General features: G+C 41.7%; 1 protein-coding gene, 1 long non-coding RNA gene and 1 other non-coding gene across 4 annotated transcripts in view; 1 reads left to right on the top strand and 2 right to left on the bottom strand.

Annotated features, from left to right (window-relative positions):
• The window catches only part of LOC113023072 (receptor-type tyrosine-protein phosphatase gamma-like), a 358,096-nt gene that overhangs the window by 94,579 nt on the left and 245,447 nt on the right, over positions 1-18,070 (top strand). For both annotated transcript variants that reach the window (XM_080301449.1, XM_080301450.1), the window contains exon 2: positions 17,835-17,945. In XM_080301449.1, the coding sequence (XP_080157575.1) occupies positions 17,835-17,945 (111 nt within the window). The remainder of the gene's footprint in view (positions 1-17,834; positions 17,946-18,070) is intronic.
• Positions 530-602, bottom strand: trnar-ccu (transfer RNA arginine (anticodon CCU)). The gene has a single exon. It is a non-coding gene; the product is annotated as a tRNA-Arg (tRNA).
• On the bottom strand, positions 13,849-14,752 carry LOC145428990 (uncharacterized). The gene is made up of 2 exons (XR_013909360.1): positions 14,229-14,752; positions 13,849-14,176 (listed from the first exon to the last, which is right to left on the bottom strand). It is a non-coding gene; the product is annotated as an uncharacterized LOC145428990 (long non-coding RNA).

The following is an 18,070-nucleotide window of genomic DNA, read 5'->3' as shown; positions in this document are numbered from 1 at the left end:
TGAGAAATATATAGACAGATGTACAAAAAAATAAAAAAAAATACCAGAGAGTACCAACAATTTTAATCACTGAATCTAGTTCCATTAAAAGAGGGGGAGTAGAAGGAGCACATGTGATGTGCTCAAACACAGCTGAATCAAATGCTTGAATTACCTTTTCAGCATGGCATCAAGTTTGGCAAAGGCCTGATAACCCGCCATTCATTTGATTCAGCTGTGTTCCAGCAAGGATGCATCTAAAAGCTAAAGAAAAGTAGCTCTCGAGGACTGGAGTTGGAAGCCTCTGTGCTTTGCTACGTACAGATAGGGAGTCGCCCTCGGTGATCGGGGGCCGTTATAGTATTCGACTGACTCACTCGGCGCTTGTACTACAGGGTTCATGGTCTATGTTTTTGGGGAGCAGGTCCTGACTGTCATCTGTTATTGGACACAGTTCAGAGAATCTGGCCATCCAAAAAACATAGCAGAGGATGGTTTCGATCTATCGACCTCTTGGTTATGCGCCCAGCATGCTTCCGCTGCTGGACTGCACCCTAAATGGGACTCGAATCCACAATCCCTGGCTTAGGAGGCCAGTGCCTTATCCATTAGGCCACCAGGGCTGATGAGTGCCTGTCTTCCTTTCTTTGGAGGTTGTTTTGGGTGTTCAAGTGAAAGCCATGGTTTCAAGCTGAGTTTTAGTTCAAAGATGAAGCTGTATTTAAAAACATTTGAGAAATGCTGAGAAAATAAATTACACTCTGTACACACTCTGGGCAACTGACTGTCCAGAACTCTGGACAGCCAACACGCTGTGCTTATTGCTCCACTTTATATAGTGGCATTTGTATTGTCTGTTGAGACAAACCACATGAAGACCAGAGAATTCCAACGATTCGGATCACTGAATCTAGTTTCATTATCTGCATCTGTTCTCTTTCTTCCCATGTCAGAGGGAGGTCAAGGACTTGTGGATATAATGGCTATCATGACCACTGCCTTCAGGTTACAAATCACTCTTAACTCATTCACTGCCAGCCATTGGCAGTGAATGAGTTAAACCCATTGACTCATTCACTGCAATTGACGGCTATAGACGTCAATGGCAGTGAATGAGTTAAGATGCTTTATGGACGTAGCTACTGATGGCTTCTCTTGGCTCGGCTGCTTCTCCAGAAAGCTGGATATCCTGGACTGGATAAGCATCTGTTTTTGCTTAAAACAGCAGAGCTTGATATGATGGGTTTACCACCTTTTTATCATTCAGTGTTGGATGCTTGGAAAACGCTGATGATTTTCTGTGATCCTGACCTAGACCTGGCCTGTGGCTTTTTGAGGAACCATTGTTTCACAATGACTTTTTTGTATGGGATTGTTTGCTGTCATTACCTACAATAAGGACCAAGTTCATTCAAGCTGGGATTTTGAAACTGGGTCACCTCGCAAGACTATCGATAGGAAGGATATTCGATCTCACTAACATTAAGTCCACCAGAATCTTAAAGAGGATCCTGGAAGAGGTCTGGGAGTCCTTACCCGTGTCACTGAAAGTATTTGCTGAAAACTGCGATCTAGCGGACCAGTGGCATAATGAATATGAGTACGTATTTCCAGTACTTTCAGCTGCATCAGCTTTTGATGGCTGGCATGAGGAGAATGGACTGCTAAACTGTTGGGTATTCTCAGTTCATGTGGGAAGAAGCACTTGTATCAAAGTTGTGTCCAGGTGCTGAACTTGTGCTCTCTAGCAGGGGTCAGGGAGTCAAGGTGGACACAGATTTTTGATTCAGACCTTGCCCCGAAGGGCAGATGGAGGGTCCTGTATAACCCACCTGTTGAGAAACAGGTTGGTGACCTCCAGTGTAGGATTATACATGGATTGATAGCTATGAACAGACACAGAGCTCACTTTGACCCGACTACAAGGGGTGCTTTTTTTTTTTTTTGTGAAAAACAGGAGTCGCTGGAACACTTGTTTTTGTCCTGTGTGAGGTTAAAAAGCCTGTTTAGTTTATTGCAGGAATGGGTTGAAGCCCTCGGTGAGCGTTTTTCTATGGCTGTTTTTGTTTTTAGTCTTAAGTACAGAGCTTTGAAAAAGAAGACTCATGTCTTAATTAATTTCCTTCTTGGAATGGCTGAGTTAGCAATTTGGAAAACAAGGAAGAATAAAGTGCTTCGACAGGGTAGGAATGATGCAGCACTTAGTTTTAAGGGGTTAGTCGCATCGAGATTGAAAGTGGAGCATGCTTTTTATAGAGTTACTTGTAATCTACAGATGTTTACAGATTTGTGGTGTATTCGAAATTTTTATGTTCATTGAGGAAGGATGGTGCACTTGTTTTGCATTTGTAGAGTATTATTATTATTATTATTATTATTATTATTATTATTGTATTTGTTTTGATAACTACACGTTCATCGAAGTGTGTGGTGTTTTTGTGACTTTTCCTTTGACTTTGTGAGTGTTTGCATTATTGAATTGTGATTTGAATAAATGCGTTTGTTAAAGGACTTTCTTTCTGTCTTTCTTTGTCTTTCTAAGGATGACCTTTGAAACCATAAATCTAACCATAAATCGTCGGAGAGTCATTTTTAATGAATTGCATATTTGATTGCAATCAGTATTTTGAGTTGTGTTGCAATCATGTTATTGCTTTGTGTCATTGTGTTATAAATTTGGCTTGTGCAACAAATAACTCTGTGTTTACCCCCCGTCTCACACATAAACACCCAGAGTGTCACCAGCAGGCTGCAGGATGCCAGCTTCTACAACAAATCAGCTTCATGCACAGACACACACACACACATGTGCGTGTATGTTTGTGTGCTGGTGAATGTTCTTAAGCACTGAGAGTATTAGAGGCAGATGTAAGGGATGCTAATGAACTTATGGCCACTGTAAGGCCTGGCTTGGATGGTCCTAGCATACATACATTGTCTGCGTCTGTGTGTGTACTTCCCTGCACGTTTGAGCACCCTGATATTCTTTTTATCAAGCCAAGTGAGAAGTGAGCAAGTCAAGGTTAAATACAGGAGCACAGGAAGGGGCTGTGCATTTTAATTAAGCTTGAGGAAACACTCTGCAATTCCCCTAAATGCCCCTTGTGATGTATGACAGGAACCAGTGTTGTCTATTTTTCTTCTGAAGAGGAACTTTTGTGTACTTGGACACAGAGGCTGGGCCAAAGTGCCTGTTCTTTTGAGCTTTATTGACTTCTGGCACTGTGAGCTGAGGCAGTGTGATAGAGGAAAAAATAAGGTTCCGGGTATCCAGCTCAAATACATCTGCTATGCACCAGTACAAATGTGGGTGTGCATTTGTACTGGTGTATATTTGCACAGTATTTCACCATCAGAGATGGGCAATAACGCGTAATCTGATTAGTTTTTTCAAGTAATGAGTAAAGTAAGGGATTACTATTGCAAAAATAAAGTAATTAGATACTGTTATTTTCCAGTAAGCACACTGAGTTGCTGTGTTACTAAACTGTGATTTTGTTTGTGGGAGTGTCACATGACATTCAATTCAATTCAAATCAAATTCTTTATTGTCCCAAAAGGGAAATTAGTTTAGCAACAGGATAAAAGTAAGCAAAACAATAATATAAAATGACAATAATAGTAATAGAAAATCCCAGAACGGTTATATGCCATTTAGGAGACAGGATGCAGTAGGGATAAAAGACACCTGGAGTCTTTTGGTCTTCCTCAGAGTTACTCACTGTACCAACTCAAACTCACTGTGAAGTGGATGGTTCCAACAATTAACAATAGAATGAGCCTTTCTAAGCACATTTTTATTGTAAATGGCCAAAAGTCCATCTTGCCAGCTCCCTGAAATTTTGCTAGCAGTTTTTTCAAAAGACCCAACTGATTCTTATTCTTCACTGTCAGGTTACCAAACCAGGCAGCGATACAAAAAGACATCACAGATTCGATAAAACGTCTATAAAACAACGACAACATCTCAGATGAGACATTAAAAGATTTCATTTTCCTTAAAATGAACAGTCTTGGTTGAACTTTTTTAATAGTGGCATCAGCATGAGATTCAAAACAGTTTATGATCAAGTACCACACCTAGATATTTTATTTTATTTTTATTTTTTTTGCCTGTCCCGTTTGGCTCTTTTGCCATCAGAATTGTTGTCTAAAGGCAAAGAAAGATGCCCAACGGATTTACTTTACCAAATTGACCATCCCAGCCTTGCCGTAATGGTCCATTTGATTCACCTTTTATTGTTTATTTTATTTTCACTTACTGAATACGGGACAGACTTGACTGGGGGAAAGAAGGGGAGAAAGAAAGAGGGAAAGAGAAACAGCTGAGAAGAGGGACGGGGGAGAAGGGCAAAAGACAAAAACCAACAGAATGAGCAGAGAAAGAAAAAAAAGAAGAAAAAAAGAAAAAAAAATGCATATATCGATCACCTGGGTCACCTGTTGAGAAAGAAAAAAGAAAACAAGCAGAAGAGAACAAGAGTAATAGAATAAACAACATCACAATGATATATGGGAATATGACAGTAAATACTAAATGTTAAACATTATTGTGCAGCACATAAGATCAACAGAACACAGTGTGCTTTGAGGTAGGAGCCAAAAAGGGTGTAGTTTGTGGGTGTGATCACCCGTGTGTACACCTGTGAGCATGGACGCGCTTGTTTTTTGTTTTTTAAAAGGTTCCTTCATGTAATGATCTGCTAGAGGGTGTGGGGGGGCCACAGCCCCGTCCTCCAGGGCATGAAGCAGGACACCTAGATATTTGTAACTCTCAGCAATCCCGATTTCAGCAGTTTGAATGATAGTAGGTGATGAGCTATAACATGACTTCCTAAAATCAATAATCATGTTTTTAGTTTTTGAAACATTTAGTGAAAGGAAGGACTGATCACACTAATCCACATCATCTGGGGGACGAGTCAGTCAGTGACTGACGATCACTGTATCGTGATCAAGTAGAGGAGGAGAGCACATCAGGAATCACATGACTCACCCTCACACATTGTGACCTATTGATCAGAAAGTCTGTCACCCAGCCGACCAGACTAGTGTCAAGCTTAAAATGATTGTAAAGCCTGTCAGCAAGTAAGAGGGTTGAATTGTATTGAATACCGATGGAAAGTCAGCAAATAATAATCTTGCATGGGTGTGGGCGGCCTCAAGATGCTTATACAAGAGATGCAGGAGTGAGACAACAGCATCCTCCACACCTCTCCCTGCTCTACAGGTGAATTGGAAGGGGTCAAGATGGTGTTCAACATGCATTAAAATCTCCTTTTTAATTATCTTCTCAAATGACTTCATCACTAAAGAAGTCAGAGCCACAGGCCTAAAATCATTCAGTGCCTTAGGAGAACTGCCCTTAGCAACAGGAACAATGACAGCATGTTTCCAAATCTTAGGTACAGTCTGTAGCTCTAAAGAAAGTGAGAAAATGTGATGAAAAATCCCACTCAACTGATCAGCACAAGTTCTCAGTACCTGTCCACAGACATTGTCAGGTCCAGGACTCTTGCTTTTAGTGTGTCTAAAGAGATTAGCTACCCCCCTCTCATTAATATAAAATAAATGGGGAGTGATAGTGTCACGGTCCGGGGCAGCGGCCGTGTGGAGAGTGGAAGGAGGACTCAAAACGCAGCACTTATTCAGGTGTGAGGGTGATTTATTGATAATATCAAATATAAAGTGGGGATGGTAAAACAGAACTAAGGATGAACTAACTGGGAGAAACTACACAAAGAAATAGCAAACCTGAGCATGAAGGGAGAACAGCAGGGAGAGCACGCAGGGGATTACACCAGGTATGAACACAGACGACGCGACGAGGAGCAGAGGAAAACACACACTAAAGTACACAAAGAGACACTGGGAAATCACACACAGGTGGGAGACACAGCTGGACCTGATTAACCTGACGAGACAGGGGAACACTAACACCAGGGACCAATAGAGGGAGCACAAACCCAAAACCCAGTATCTAAAATCCCAAAACACAAACCATCCCAAAACAGCCCAAGAATAATAAAGAGAATAATAACAATAAGGAACACAAACACAAAGTCACTGAGTCATGGCCGCAGGACCATGACAGATAGTCTTTTCCCTCAGTGTGCTGGTCTGCCTAGAACAGTCGAGATTCTCAAAACGCAGGTAAAAACTGTTAAGACTGTCTGCCAGATGTTTGACAGAGGTAAACCGTAGGGGTGCAACGATATTCGTATCGATATTGAACCGTTCAATACAGTGCTTTCGGTTCGGTAAGCATATGTATCGAACAATACAACATTTGTAATTTATTTTATCAACTTTCCTTCTGACGATGCTGTCTGTGTGGAGCGCTCAGTGAATCTGCGTTCGACTACTCCGCCTAGGCTGCACTGTCGAGCGCAGATCCACTGAGCGCTCAACACAGACAGCATAGTCAGAAGGAAGAGCGCAGGGCAAGCTAGCAAGACAGAAGTTAAGCTCTCCTTGCAACATGGACCTCCCCCACCCTCATTCAGATCTGGCGTTTGGAACTATTTTGGTTTTCATGTGACGTATGACCCTGAAGGTAAGCGAGTCATGGACTAAAGTAAAACAGTATGTTGGATGTGCCATGCTATGCTCAATTACATGGGTGGGAACTAGTGTGTTAGCGCAGTTAGCTCGTTAACGTGTTGGCCGTCTAGCCCCATGCACGGGGCGATCGGCGGTAGCTCGTTAACGGAGATTTGCCGTGTTGTGGCGTTAAGGTCATTTCAACGAGATTAACCTGAAAGCACTAGTGGGAACACAACGAATATGACTGCACATTTACGCCGACATCATCCTAGTGCAAAGACAAAAACAACAAGCATGCTACTAACTTTAGCCGAGTCATTTAGACAGCTGTTATCACATGATTCTCCTTATGCTGCTGAGAATATAGCCCAGAAGAAGCGGATAGTATAGCTTTTATTTTGGAAAGAGACATTTCTCTGTAATAAACTCTCTTTTCCAAAGATGAGTGATTCCTCAATCAGATACAGGGCTCGCAAAATCGCAAAATCGCCCGACGTCCCGGAGCTAGCGATCTTTCCAGTCGGGCTACCAAAATCTATCTCTGCCCTGCCTGTCGGGCTATTGTAGGAAAAATATATGTCAATGCTTTTGCATTCTTTCAGAAATGTAGCTGGGTAATTATGTCATTGGCATCGGTGAGCCACTGTCAATATGTGACATATTGAAGTCTCGTTTGAATTTGCGCTTGTTTTTTTGCTTTCACTTTGCAATCGTGCGAACTGTGTATAGAGAGCGACAGCACTGATCTGTGAGTGATGATAATTTGTGCACCAATTCCTCTGACATCGTCTTATTAATCGTTAGCTTACTATGCAAACATGACAAGTGAAATCTCCCGCAGCAAGCTTAAACATGTGAGAGGTTGATCGCGCAGAGAATCGCTGAGCTTATGTGAGTGTGTAAAAGCATTTCAGTTCTGCTGAGCCAAATAAGACAGGTCAGGGTGAAGAAGTGACAGCCAAAGAAAAGCTTACCACAAAACGGAGAAGTTATGACAAATCAGACTATAAGGCAAAAAGAAAGTGCAGCTTTATGGTTTCATGGACAAAAGAATTTCTGTGGCTGCGATATGATGAGCTAAATAACCAGGGCTGCACATAAGTGGTCCGCAGGTGCGCATTCGCTGTCAAAATAAAAAACACGCACAAGGGTTAGGGTTAAATTTAAAAACTGTACTTTTGAGTTAAAATATATATTTATAATTTTAATAAATGACAAATTAAAAAGGCATGAACATTTTTTTTTGTATCGAAAAAATAGCGAACCGTGACACCAAAGTATCGAACCGAACCGTGAATTTTGTGTATCGTTGCACCCCTAGTAAACCGCTCTAGAGTAATATTACTTTTACCTTAAGTCTGTAGCCCTGCCATTGTTTTCACACCAGCCAAGCTCTTTTGAAGTTGTTACTCCTGAGTTCAGCCTCAATCTTATTTCTATACCTCATCTTGGCGATCTTTATTGCAGCCCTCACCTCCTTCCTCAATATTCTCATAGTGGGAACGTCTCCCTCGTTAAAAGCAATTTTCCCTTTAAGAATCAGATCCTTAATATCTATAGACAGCCACAGTTTGTTATTGGGGAAAGTCTTAAATTCTCTGACTGGAACCACCGAGTCTTTGCAAAAAGAGATGTAGCTACACACCACATCAGTGAGTTCATCCAAATCAGAAGTGCTCTCTTGAAACACGGACCAGTCAGTGCAATCAAAACACCCCTGAAAGGCAACACAACGGTCTTCTGTCCAGACATTAGTCTGATTCACACAGGCCTTCTCCCTCCTAATCACAGATCTGTAGGCAGGGAGGAGGTGAACAACATTGTGATCTGAAGAACCTAGCGCAGGTCCGGCCACAGACTTGTATGCCCCCTTAATTGGTCCATAACACAAATCCAGCGTTTTATTATGCCTTGAAGGACAAATGACATATTGAAAGAAATTGTTCAGTGATTTCTTAAGATTACAATTGTTAAAATCACCAAGAGTAAAATTAGGAGCATCTGGAGAGAGTTTGCAGATTGTGGCGTCGGCAGCAACTTTAACGTCTGCTTTAGGATGAATGTAAACAACAGTGACAAAAAATTGAGGGAATTCCCTCGGTAAGTAAAAGGCCTGACAGATACTGAAAGGAGCTCGATGTCGGGAAGACACAACCGCTCCCGCACAGTAAAATTATTACACCAGCCCTGGTTGATATACAAACATACCCCTCCTCCGTGAGATTTGCATGTTACTCCAGTTCTAATCCAATCTGACAGGGGTCCCAAAGCCGCTGATTCGCAGTGAAGTGTCACTGTCCATATCGGTCAGCAACGTCTCAGTAAGCGCCATCAGGCAAGCCTCCCTGCATTCCCGTAGATCAGGGGTCCCCAATCCCAGTCCACGAGGGCCGGTGTCCCTGGGGTTTTAGATCTCACCCTGGGTCAACACACCTGAATCACATGATTAGTTTATTACCAGGCCTCTGGAGAACTTCAAGACATGTTGAGAAGGTAATTTATCCATTTAAATCAGCTGTGATGGATCAAGGACACATCTAAAACCTGCAGGGACACCGGCCCTCGTGGACTGGGATTGGGGACCCCTGCCGTAGATGAAGCATGTTCCCTTGTAATTCATCCGTTTTGTTCCTAAGAAATTGGATGTTGAAGGCAGAGGAACACGATTCTTCCTCCGAAGTTTCCTTACAAGCACAGGTGCCCCCCAGGGATGTGTGCTCAGCCCCCTGCTGTACACCCTGTTCACCCACGACTGTACAGCAACACACAGCTGCAACACCATCATCAAATTTGCAGACGACACCCCCATCATCGGCTGCATTTCTAATGGAGATGAGACGGCATGCAGGGCAGAGGTGAAGGTCCTGACATCACTGTGCCGCGACAACAACCTGGTGCTTAATGTCAGAAAAACCAAGGAGCTCATCGTGGATTACAGGAGACTGCAGAGAGGAGGCCACACCTCCATCCACATCAAAGGAGCAGAGGTGGAGAGAGTCAGCTGCTTCAGATTCCTGGGTATCAGCGAGGATCTGAGCTGGTCACACCATGTTGGTGTCATGACAAAAGCAGCAAGACAGCGGCTCTTCTTCCTGCAGTGCCTGAGAAGATTCGGCATGAACTCCAGAATACTTACAAACTTCTATCAATGCACCATTGAAAGTATTCTGACTGGCTGCATCACCACTCAGTACGGCAGCTGTAATGCTCTGGCAGAGGGTGGTGAGATCAGCGCAGCGCATCACCAGGACTCAACTGGCAGCCATGCAGGATCTCTACAGACAGCGCTGCATGAGGTAGCGGATCCTCTCTGATCCCGGCCACACACTTTTCACTCTCCTGCCGTCTGGCAGGCGGTTCAGGAGCATCCAGACCTGCACTACCAGACACAGGGACAGTTTTTCCCACAAGCCATCACGCTTTTGAATTCCATACACACCACTACAATTACAGGACTCTGCACACTGTCACTTCAACAAATGCAACTTAAATGCTCATTGCACAACTTTGTACAACCTGCAGATACTCTTGCACAAACTTATAAATACCAACTTGTCTTAAATGTAAATACCAACTAAATTCTCTAATATTTTTTCCTCTCCTTTTTATTGTTGTTATTATTATTATTATTATTTTATTAATACCACTGCTCCTTTCTGTTATTTTCTTCTCAATATAACTGCACACTCTCTATATGCTCATGTAAAGCTGAGGAGCACGAGCCAAAGAATTTCATCATGGATAAATGTGGCTACACTGTTTACTGTACATGACAATAAAACTTGAAACTGAAACACGCTGATGCACGCCGCCTTTCCTTCCGTGTTTTCTCAAGCCCCGGGGCTTTCCAAAATTAGTCAAAAGACTGTTGCATATAATAAAATTTTTGCGTAATGCAATGTGCATAAAGTTTCAAAAAGAGACTTTTCCAATTTGATTCAATTTTATTTATATAGCGCCAAATCACAACAAAAGTCGCCTCAAGGCGACCATTTTATATGATGGATTTTACAGAAAAAATAGAATTGGGCTGAAAGGTCTATTGCTTTATTACATATTCAGGTTGTGTATCATGTAACTAAGTAATAAAGTAACTAATTACTTTTGAAACTAAGTAAAGTAACAGGATTACTTTTTTGGAGAAGTAATCAGCAATTAGTAACTAATTACTATTTTTAAGTAAGTTGACCAACACTGGTCACCATATTACGGTAAATTGTTTCACGACTCACCAGGTGCTTGAGCTTTTTGAAAAAGCTGATGTCTGTAACAATGAAACAGACGTTTCACAGATGCCAAAGCTTTCGCACTGAGTTTAGCCAGAACGTGTACAAATTCATGCAAGAGACATTTAGAAGATTTCATTGAATCTGATCTGACGGGCCAACAAAAAAGGACTTCCTGGAATTGCCTCACTCACACACGTACAGGCAGTCTTTGAAGTTGAAGTTGCAGCCCAACTCTGCCCATTCCCTGTGATGGCAGGTCTGTCCGTATACTTCTCAAGGTTCACCTTATTGTTAGCAGCATCTCTTATGTCCACACAGACACTGTGCATGAGTTTTCTGCTCAAAATCTTTGAGTATTTTCGTTTACAAATAAACAACATTGCATTCTCCTTTATAAATGTGGTCTTCATGCAGTCTTTTCGATCCAAGTGAAAACTCAGTGGAATTCTAATAAAGCCTTGTCCTTATCATGAACAAACATTGCACTTTTGACAACACAGACCTTATAGTTATAATGTTTAAAGGTCTCTGTTTAAAAGTCCTTCTGTTCTCACACTGACAGGTCTGGTTTCTTTTAGCTCCCTTCTTTATAATGCTTATAAGTTAGAATGTACTGCGAAAAGCCTGCAGATGAAACTGCCGTCAGTGCCTATTCACTTTGTTTTACCAGAGCGTATTCTCTCTCCTTGGGGAAGCGAATCAGTAAAGGTATGTAATGGTAATATTAGTATAAGCTCTGTCTGCAGAACATTGCAGTATTTGTGATACTCTTAACAACCCCACAGCTCTCCTCCCTCCATCTCTTCTTGTCCTCTGTCCATCTTTCATCCACTGCCACTGACTGGTTGTCATGCAGTGGATTGTCAGTGACCAAGGAACTATTTCTAGGAGAAAAATGTAATTTTATTGTTGGTGCTTAAGTCCAGTCTTATTTATATACACTCAGTATTTCTCTTGTTCCCAGCTGTGGCTATCTTTAAACTAGTCTCTCTAAATTTAGCCTGCAGTTTTAGATCCCTTCCCAGGCTCCATTTAAGACTTTTAATGCCCACACACATCTTGTATGTGTCATATGCTGTGGGAGTGTCTGGTCGGGCGTGGTCCAGGTTCCTGTCATTCGTCCCTGGGGGTGGAGTTGGCCAGCTCATCACCTGTTGTCAATCTCCGGGGCTCCACCTAGAGGGTTTTTAAGCCGGCACGGCCTGCCACTCCTCGCCAGTTCGTCCTGCTACCATCTGTGATTCACCACCCGTCGCACTCATCAGTAGTGCTGGTTTGGTCTCCATTCTGTTCTTCCGTCTGCTCTGAACCCGAGGATTATATACTCCACTTCTCCTCAGCCTGCCCTTCAGTCCGTATTCTCCACCTCCTTGGAATCTGGACCGGACTCTCCACACTCTTGACCCTCTCTGGAATACTCCCACGGCAGCCCTTTTCCCGCCTAATAACTAGGGTCTCCAAGTAAGCCCAAGACTATCCACTCGCACTCCGTACCTCTGTCCCTTACTCGTTTTTTTTCCATTCAGTAACATCTCTCTCCTGTGTTTACAGAAGTTCCCGTTAGAGTTCTCCCCGTGCTCTACGCCGGTCTCTCCGCCCACGGATTTCCCTTAGTTTCTGCGTATGGTTTCTGTTAAACCCAGTTCTGTTCACGTTTTGTTCTTTTCAATAAATTATACACAGTTCGAAGCAAATTGAGTCTGCTCTTGAGTCCACCGCATTCTCGCCCGTGACAGTATGAGGTGAGCTCAATGAGTCACATGATAGGCTGAGGCAAGATCTCACAATCATTTCACATGAAAACCAGTCCTTCTTCACCCCTTGGCAAATGTAGAGAGGTACATGATTAATAGTGGGTCAAAGATCCCACTAGGAATTAAATACCTGAGACTCTCCACCATTTGGTTTTAGAATTGAAGAAGCCAATCAATCTTTTAAGTGCTCGGGGGGGGGGGGGGAATTCTGTTCCTTCTAATATATGTTCTAAATATTTGATTCCTTTACCACTCCAATCTGAAAAGTTTATCATATTATTGTTTTGTAATATGTCAGGGTTGTTCCAGATAGGTGTACATTTGCATGGGGTTCAATTAAAACTGCAAAAAGTGAAGGGGAGAGTGGGCATCCCTGGTGCCCTCAGGAGACAGAAGCTGGAGGATGTCTGGTCATTTGTTCTGACACAAGCTGTTGGGGAATTATATAATATTTTTAACCAGTTTATGAAAGAGGGTCCAAAACCAAATTTGTGTAAAGTTGCAAATAGAAATTTCCAGTTAACTCTGTCGAATGCTTTTTCTGCGTCTAAAGAGAATATTGTAGTTTCTAGGTTTTTACTGTATGAGTAGTCTATCAAATTAATTAATCTACGTGTATTTGTTGATGAGTGCCTACCTTTTATGAAACCAGTTTGGTCAGGATGAATTAAGAGGGGGTTATTTTCTCCGGTCTCTTTGAGAGAGCTTTGCAGATTATTTTAAGGTCAACATTTATAAGGGATATTGGACGATAGCTTGAGGGATATACAGGGTCTTTGCCTGGTTTTAGCAGGAGATTAATGTTTGCAGAATTCATATTTGATGGAAGTCTGCCCTTTTCTTTGATTTCCAACAACGTTCTGTAGAAAACTGGTGCTAGAATCGACCAGAATTCTTTGTAGAATTCTGCAGGAAAGCCGTCTGGACCTGGAGCCTTATTATTGGGCATACTTATCAGAGCTTCCTGGAGTTCACCTGGTGTCAGTGGTGAATCCAGTGCCATTGCTTGAGTGTCCAATAATTTTGGAAGAGTTATGTTGTCTAAAAACTGATCAATTTCTTTTTTAGATGGGTTTATTTGTGGTGAATACAACGTTTTATAGAAATCCCTGAAAATGTTGTTTATTTGTATCGGTTCATATATTGTGTTCCCAGATGAATCTTGAACAGCACATATATTTGTTTTTTCTTTATTTATTTTTAGCTGGTTTGCTAGAAATTGACCGGATTTATTACCATGTTCATAATTTTGTAGGCGTAGTCTTTGTACTAAGAATTTTGTTTTTTTTTATCAATTATCTCATTTAATTCTAGTTTTGTTTTGCGTATTTTGTTCAATGTTTCCTGATCTTGGTGGGACGCGTAGGCTTCTTCTAGTGATTTGATGGTTTTTTTCTAATTCCTGAATATTTTTGTTTTCTTCTTTCTTTTTGTGTGATGAGAAAGAAATTATTTTACCTCTCATCACAGCTTTCCCTGCTTCCCATAGAACAGAAGCTGATGTTCCGGGAGTGTCATTATAGTCTAAATATGAAGTCCACTCTTTTTTAAAATATTTAATAAAGTCTTCATCTTTAAGTAGTGATATATTAAATCTCCAGTTTTTTCTTGGCGTAGTATTATTCTTGTGCATTAGTGTTAAAGATATAGGACCATGATCGCTGACAGCTATAGGGTGAATCTCAGTGTCTGAAATGTCGTTCAGCAGTGAGCTGCTGACCAAAAAATAATCCAGACGAGAGTAGGAGTGATGGACATGTGAGAAAGTATATTCCTTACTGGTGGGGTGAAGGGAGCGCCATGCATCGCAAAGACTAAAGTCGCTCATATACTGTTTGATTATATTTGTGGACTGCCAATTACGCTGAGTTCCCGCTGTATTGAGCCTATCCATGTCTTCATTTAGTCCAAGGTTGAGGTCGCCTCCAAGAACAAGTGTGCCATCTAAGTGTTCAGAGAGTGCACTGAAAAAACCGTGAAAGAATGAGGGATCATCAACATTTGGACCATATACACTTGCAATACATAGCTTTTTATCAAGTATAGATAGTTTAATGATTAAGAATCTGCCCTCTGGATCTATAACTGTATCGAGTACTGTGAAATTAATATTTTTATGTATTAAAATTGCTACTCCCCTTTGTCTAGAATTATAACAAGCTGAGAACACATTAGGAAACTCAGGTGTTTTAAGTTCATTGGAACCTCTACGAGGTCTGTGGGTCTCTTGTAAAAGGACAACATCTGCCTGTAGTTTTTTGAGTTGGTTAAATATTTTTAACCTCTTTTCTCTGGAGCCAGCTCCATTTACATTCCATGTAACAAACCTTAGTGCACCCATAGATGTCTGTGTATAACTAGGGATGTATGCTGTGTGCGTCGCTTAGACAGGTGGAGAGAATACGTCACTTTTTCATAAATAAAGAGAAGGAGAGAGAGAAAGAATGCGTGGCGAGATGCTCCCTGAGTCTGACTATGTGCGTGCATAGTTACTAATATGAGTAGGCTTGGCTTAAGTGTGTGTATCCTATATGAATGTGTGCGCTGTCTGACTGATGTAAATGTGCTGCCGTTGAGCGCATGACTGTGCGTGATCGTGCTGTGCGTATGTGTGGAAATAAAGGATGTTGTTTGTGGATGAGTGTGGAAGCAGGTGATCAAAGCAGTGAAAGAAATAAAGAAAGAAACCAAGGACAAGAGTGAGCAGCATAAAAACAAGAGGGGGAAAAGAGGAAAGAAAAACGAGAAGGAAAAAAACCCGGAAACATTCCAATTAAATCACTGACGGAGAGTGACGGTGTTAATTCTGCTATGAAATCACACTTTAAGATGCGATTTGATGCTGGTAAGTTAAACAGATGTTAATGTTAAGTTAATGCAAGTTAGTGTGAGTGGATAGTTAAAGGGTGTAGCTGATTCTTATCTGGTTAAGAAGGTAGGAGGTTAGTACAGCCACGGAGTGATGCCGGGGTCGCGGTAAAGCTGTCCATCCATGTAGAGCCGGTCCACAGCGTGGGAGCCCTTCTGGATGAAGCCGCGTCGGATTGGGAAGAGGACCCTGCGTCGTTCCAGGATCTCTTTTGGGAACTGGTCGTTCACGCTGAAGTCCGTTCCTTTTAATTCTCTGCCACGGCTTTTCACCTGCTCCTTTTGTTTGAAGTGGCCGAATTTGGCCACAATAGGACGTGGTCTCCTGGTCACAGCCCGCATGGGGCCGATGCGATGCAGTCTATCAAAGGCTTCTGGAATACCAGAAAATACCAGATTGTCACGCATGCTACGAGCTTGTAGATCGATAACTGTTTCTTTTATTTTTTTATTTTCTCTATTGAGCTGGGTAACATTATCTGTGAGACATTTCACCGACTCCCTTAGCGTGGCATTTTCAGCAGCAAGCGTTTCCACCTGCTGCTGGCTGAACTCCAGGGATTTAAATTCCCGGTGAAGAATCTCCACTAAGGACAGCCTTGCGTCGAAACTGTACAATCGTTTGTCGATTGACTCCAGTATGTCGGCAATATCTTTGACGGCTGGCGATGTTGTGCCGGGGGAATCTGCCGGGCGAAGTCTTTTCGACGACGGCGTGTCAGGTTTGGCCGGGGAAGCTGCACTCTGAGCCTTCTTCATCACGAGATCCTGAAAGCACTGATCGATGTAAGATTACATCGATCAGTGCTTGTAATCGTTGTTCTCCACGGTGTTGGAGATGATTTAGACAAATGTTGTTAGTTATAAGATAATTGATATTTGGTAATACTGAAGCTTAAAGGAATTTGTTCAAATGTAAACTACCATTCGCTTTAATTTTCCGCCAAAATCTCCGGCGTCTGACATCAGCTACAACATGAGTCACTTACCTTGTCCGTCACTTCCGTCACTTATCTCACTTGTAAAAAATTCTATTGTGGTTTGGCACATAGTTCAAAATATACTGGATGATTCCATGTTTCATTATCCTGTTTTTCCCCAATCGGGGATAATGAGCTCTTTACTCCGGCACATAAGGACATGGGTTTTAAAATATGGTTGCATAAGGGCATAGTGAAAATACAAGATGTATATAAGGATCATAATCTTATGTCATTCAGCGAGTTGAGGGCAAAGTTTGATGTGCCTCAGAAACACTTCTTCAAATATCTACAGCGTAGAAGCTTTATTCTGGTTCGATTGAATAATTCAATGCAACAGCCCCCATTTTCCATCCTAGAAACGCTTGTTACAAAAAATTGTTTTGGAAAAGACTGCTCACTCAGTTTTATAACATGTTGGTTGAGAAGCATAGAGACACCTCAGACAATAAGAGACAGGAGTGGATACAAGACTTACAAGAAGATACTTCATCCATCGAGTGGAGTAAAATAGAGACACACACCCAAACCATCAACACCCGATTGAGAATGATTCAATTTAACTGGATAATGGAAACATATGCCTCCCCTGCAAAACTAAATAAATTAGATCCTAATGTATTGGACATATGTTATAAGGGTACCGATCACAAGGGTCCATTGTACCACTGTTTGTGGGAGTGTGAAAAGATTCAAAACTTTTGGTGCTCAGTGTTAAAATATATTTCTCAGATCACATCTTCCCCTGTCCCATTAAGTCCTAAGGTCTGTATTTTAGGCATTTATTCAGATGAATGTAATTTAGCTCAGACGGAGAGAAAGATGGTTGACCTTTGCTTATTCCAGGCCAAACGTTGTATTGCAATATGCTGGAAGAAAGTTGGTGGCCCCTCTTTTGACCAATGGTTCAACAATGTATTATCAAGTTTAGTTCTTGAGAAACTGACCTATGCGGTTAGGAAAAGATCATCAGAATTTTTTGACATTTGGAAGATGCTTCTGGACCTGTTAAAGACTGAGGACGTTGAGGAACTGGAGAGAGAGTGAAGTAATGAAAATATGCAACTAAATTTGGGAATGTATACAGTATAGACTATCCTGTACACTTTTTTCCTTTGTATTTTATTTATTTAATTATTTTTTATTAATCATTAATCATTCAAGATCTCCCCAAATATCTTTATTTTATTATTATATATATCAAAAGAAAGGGCACACATTTAGATTTTTCAACACTATCACATGATGTGAAAACACCGATTGCTGGAATATTTCACTGCTGGCAGGGACAGTTTTAAGTTCCACAGCATAGTTTTCCTTCATTGTTGAATTTTGTTCCCTGTGTGGCTACTAGACAGTTTGTGTGGAGGGTAGCTGAGGACACAGCTGTCTTGTCATCCTCCCCAGCTGGAATCCGGATGGTGCTCCTTAAGCTGTTTATGCTCACCTGCCCGTTCCTGTGTTCTTCTCTTCCACAGCGTTGACAGGAAGCCAAGCTGAGTCAGAAGGCCCTATCCAAGGTTTGCAAAGAACTGGTGAGATACGACTTCGAAGAGCCACCCCTGAAGAGACTTACTGGGCATACTCAGGTGTGTTTCTCCGTGATCTACTTTTGCTTTGAGTTTTTGGTGAGGAATGTGTGAGGCATTGTTGTCTCACCTGCAGTGGAAAATCTGGATATTTAAAAAACAAAATCAAAAAGCTGCAAAATGAA

Source organism: Astatotilapia calliptera, chromosome 5 (assembly GCF_964374335.1).
Source record: "Astatotilapia calliptera chromosome 5, fAstCal68.1, whole genome shotgun sequence".
Taxonomy (NCBI): domain Eukaryota; kingdom Metazoa; phylum Chordata; class Actinopteri; order Cichliformes; family Cichlidae; genus Astatotilapia; species Astatotilapia calliptera.
The sequence above is the reverse complement of the archived record's forward strand: the minus strand, read 5'-3'. Positions and strand labels throughout refer to the sequence as shown.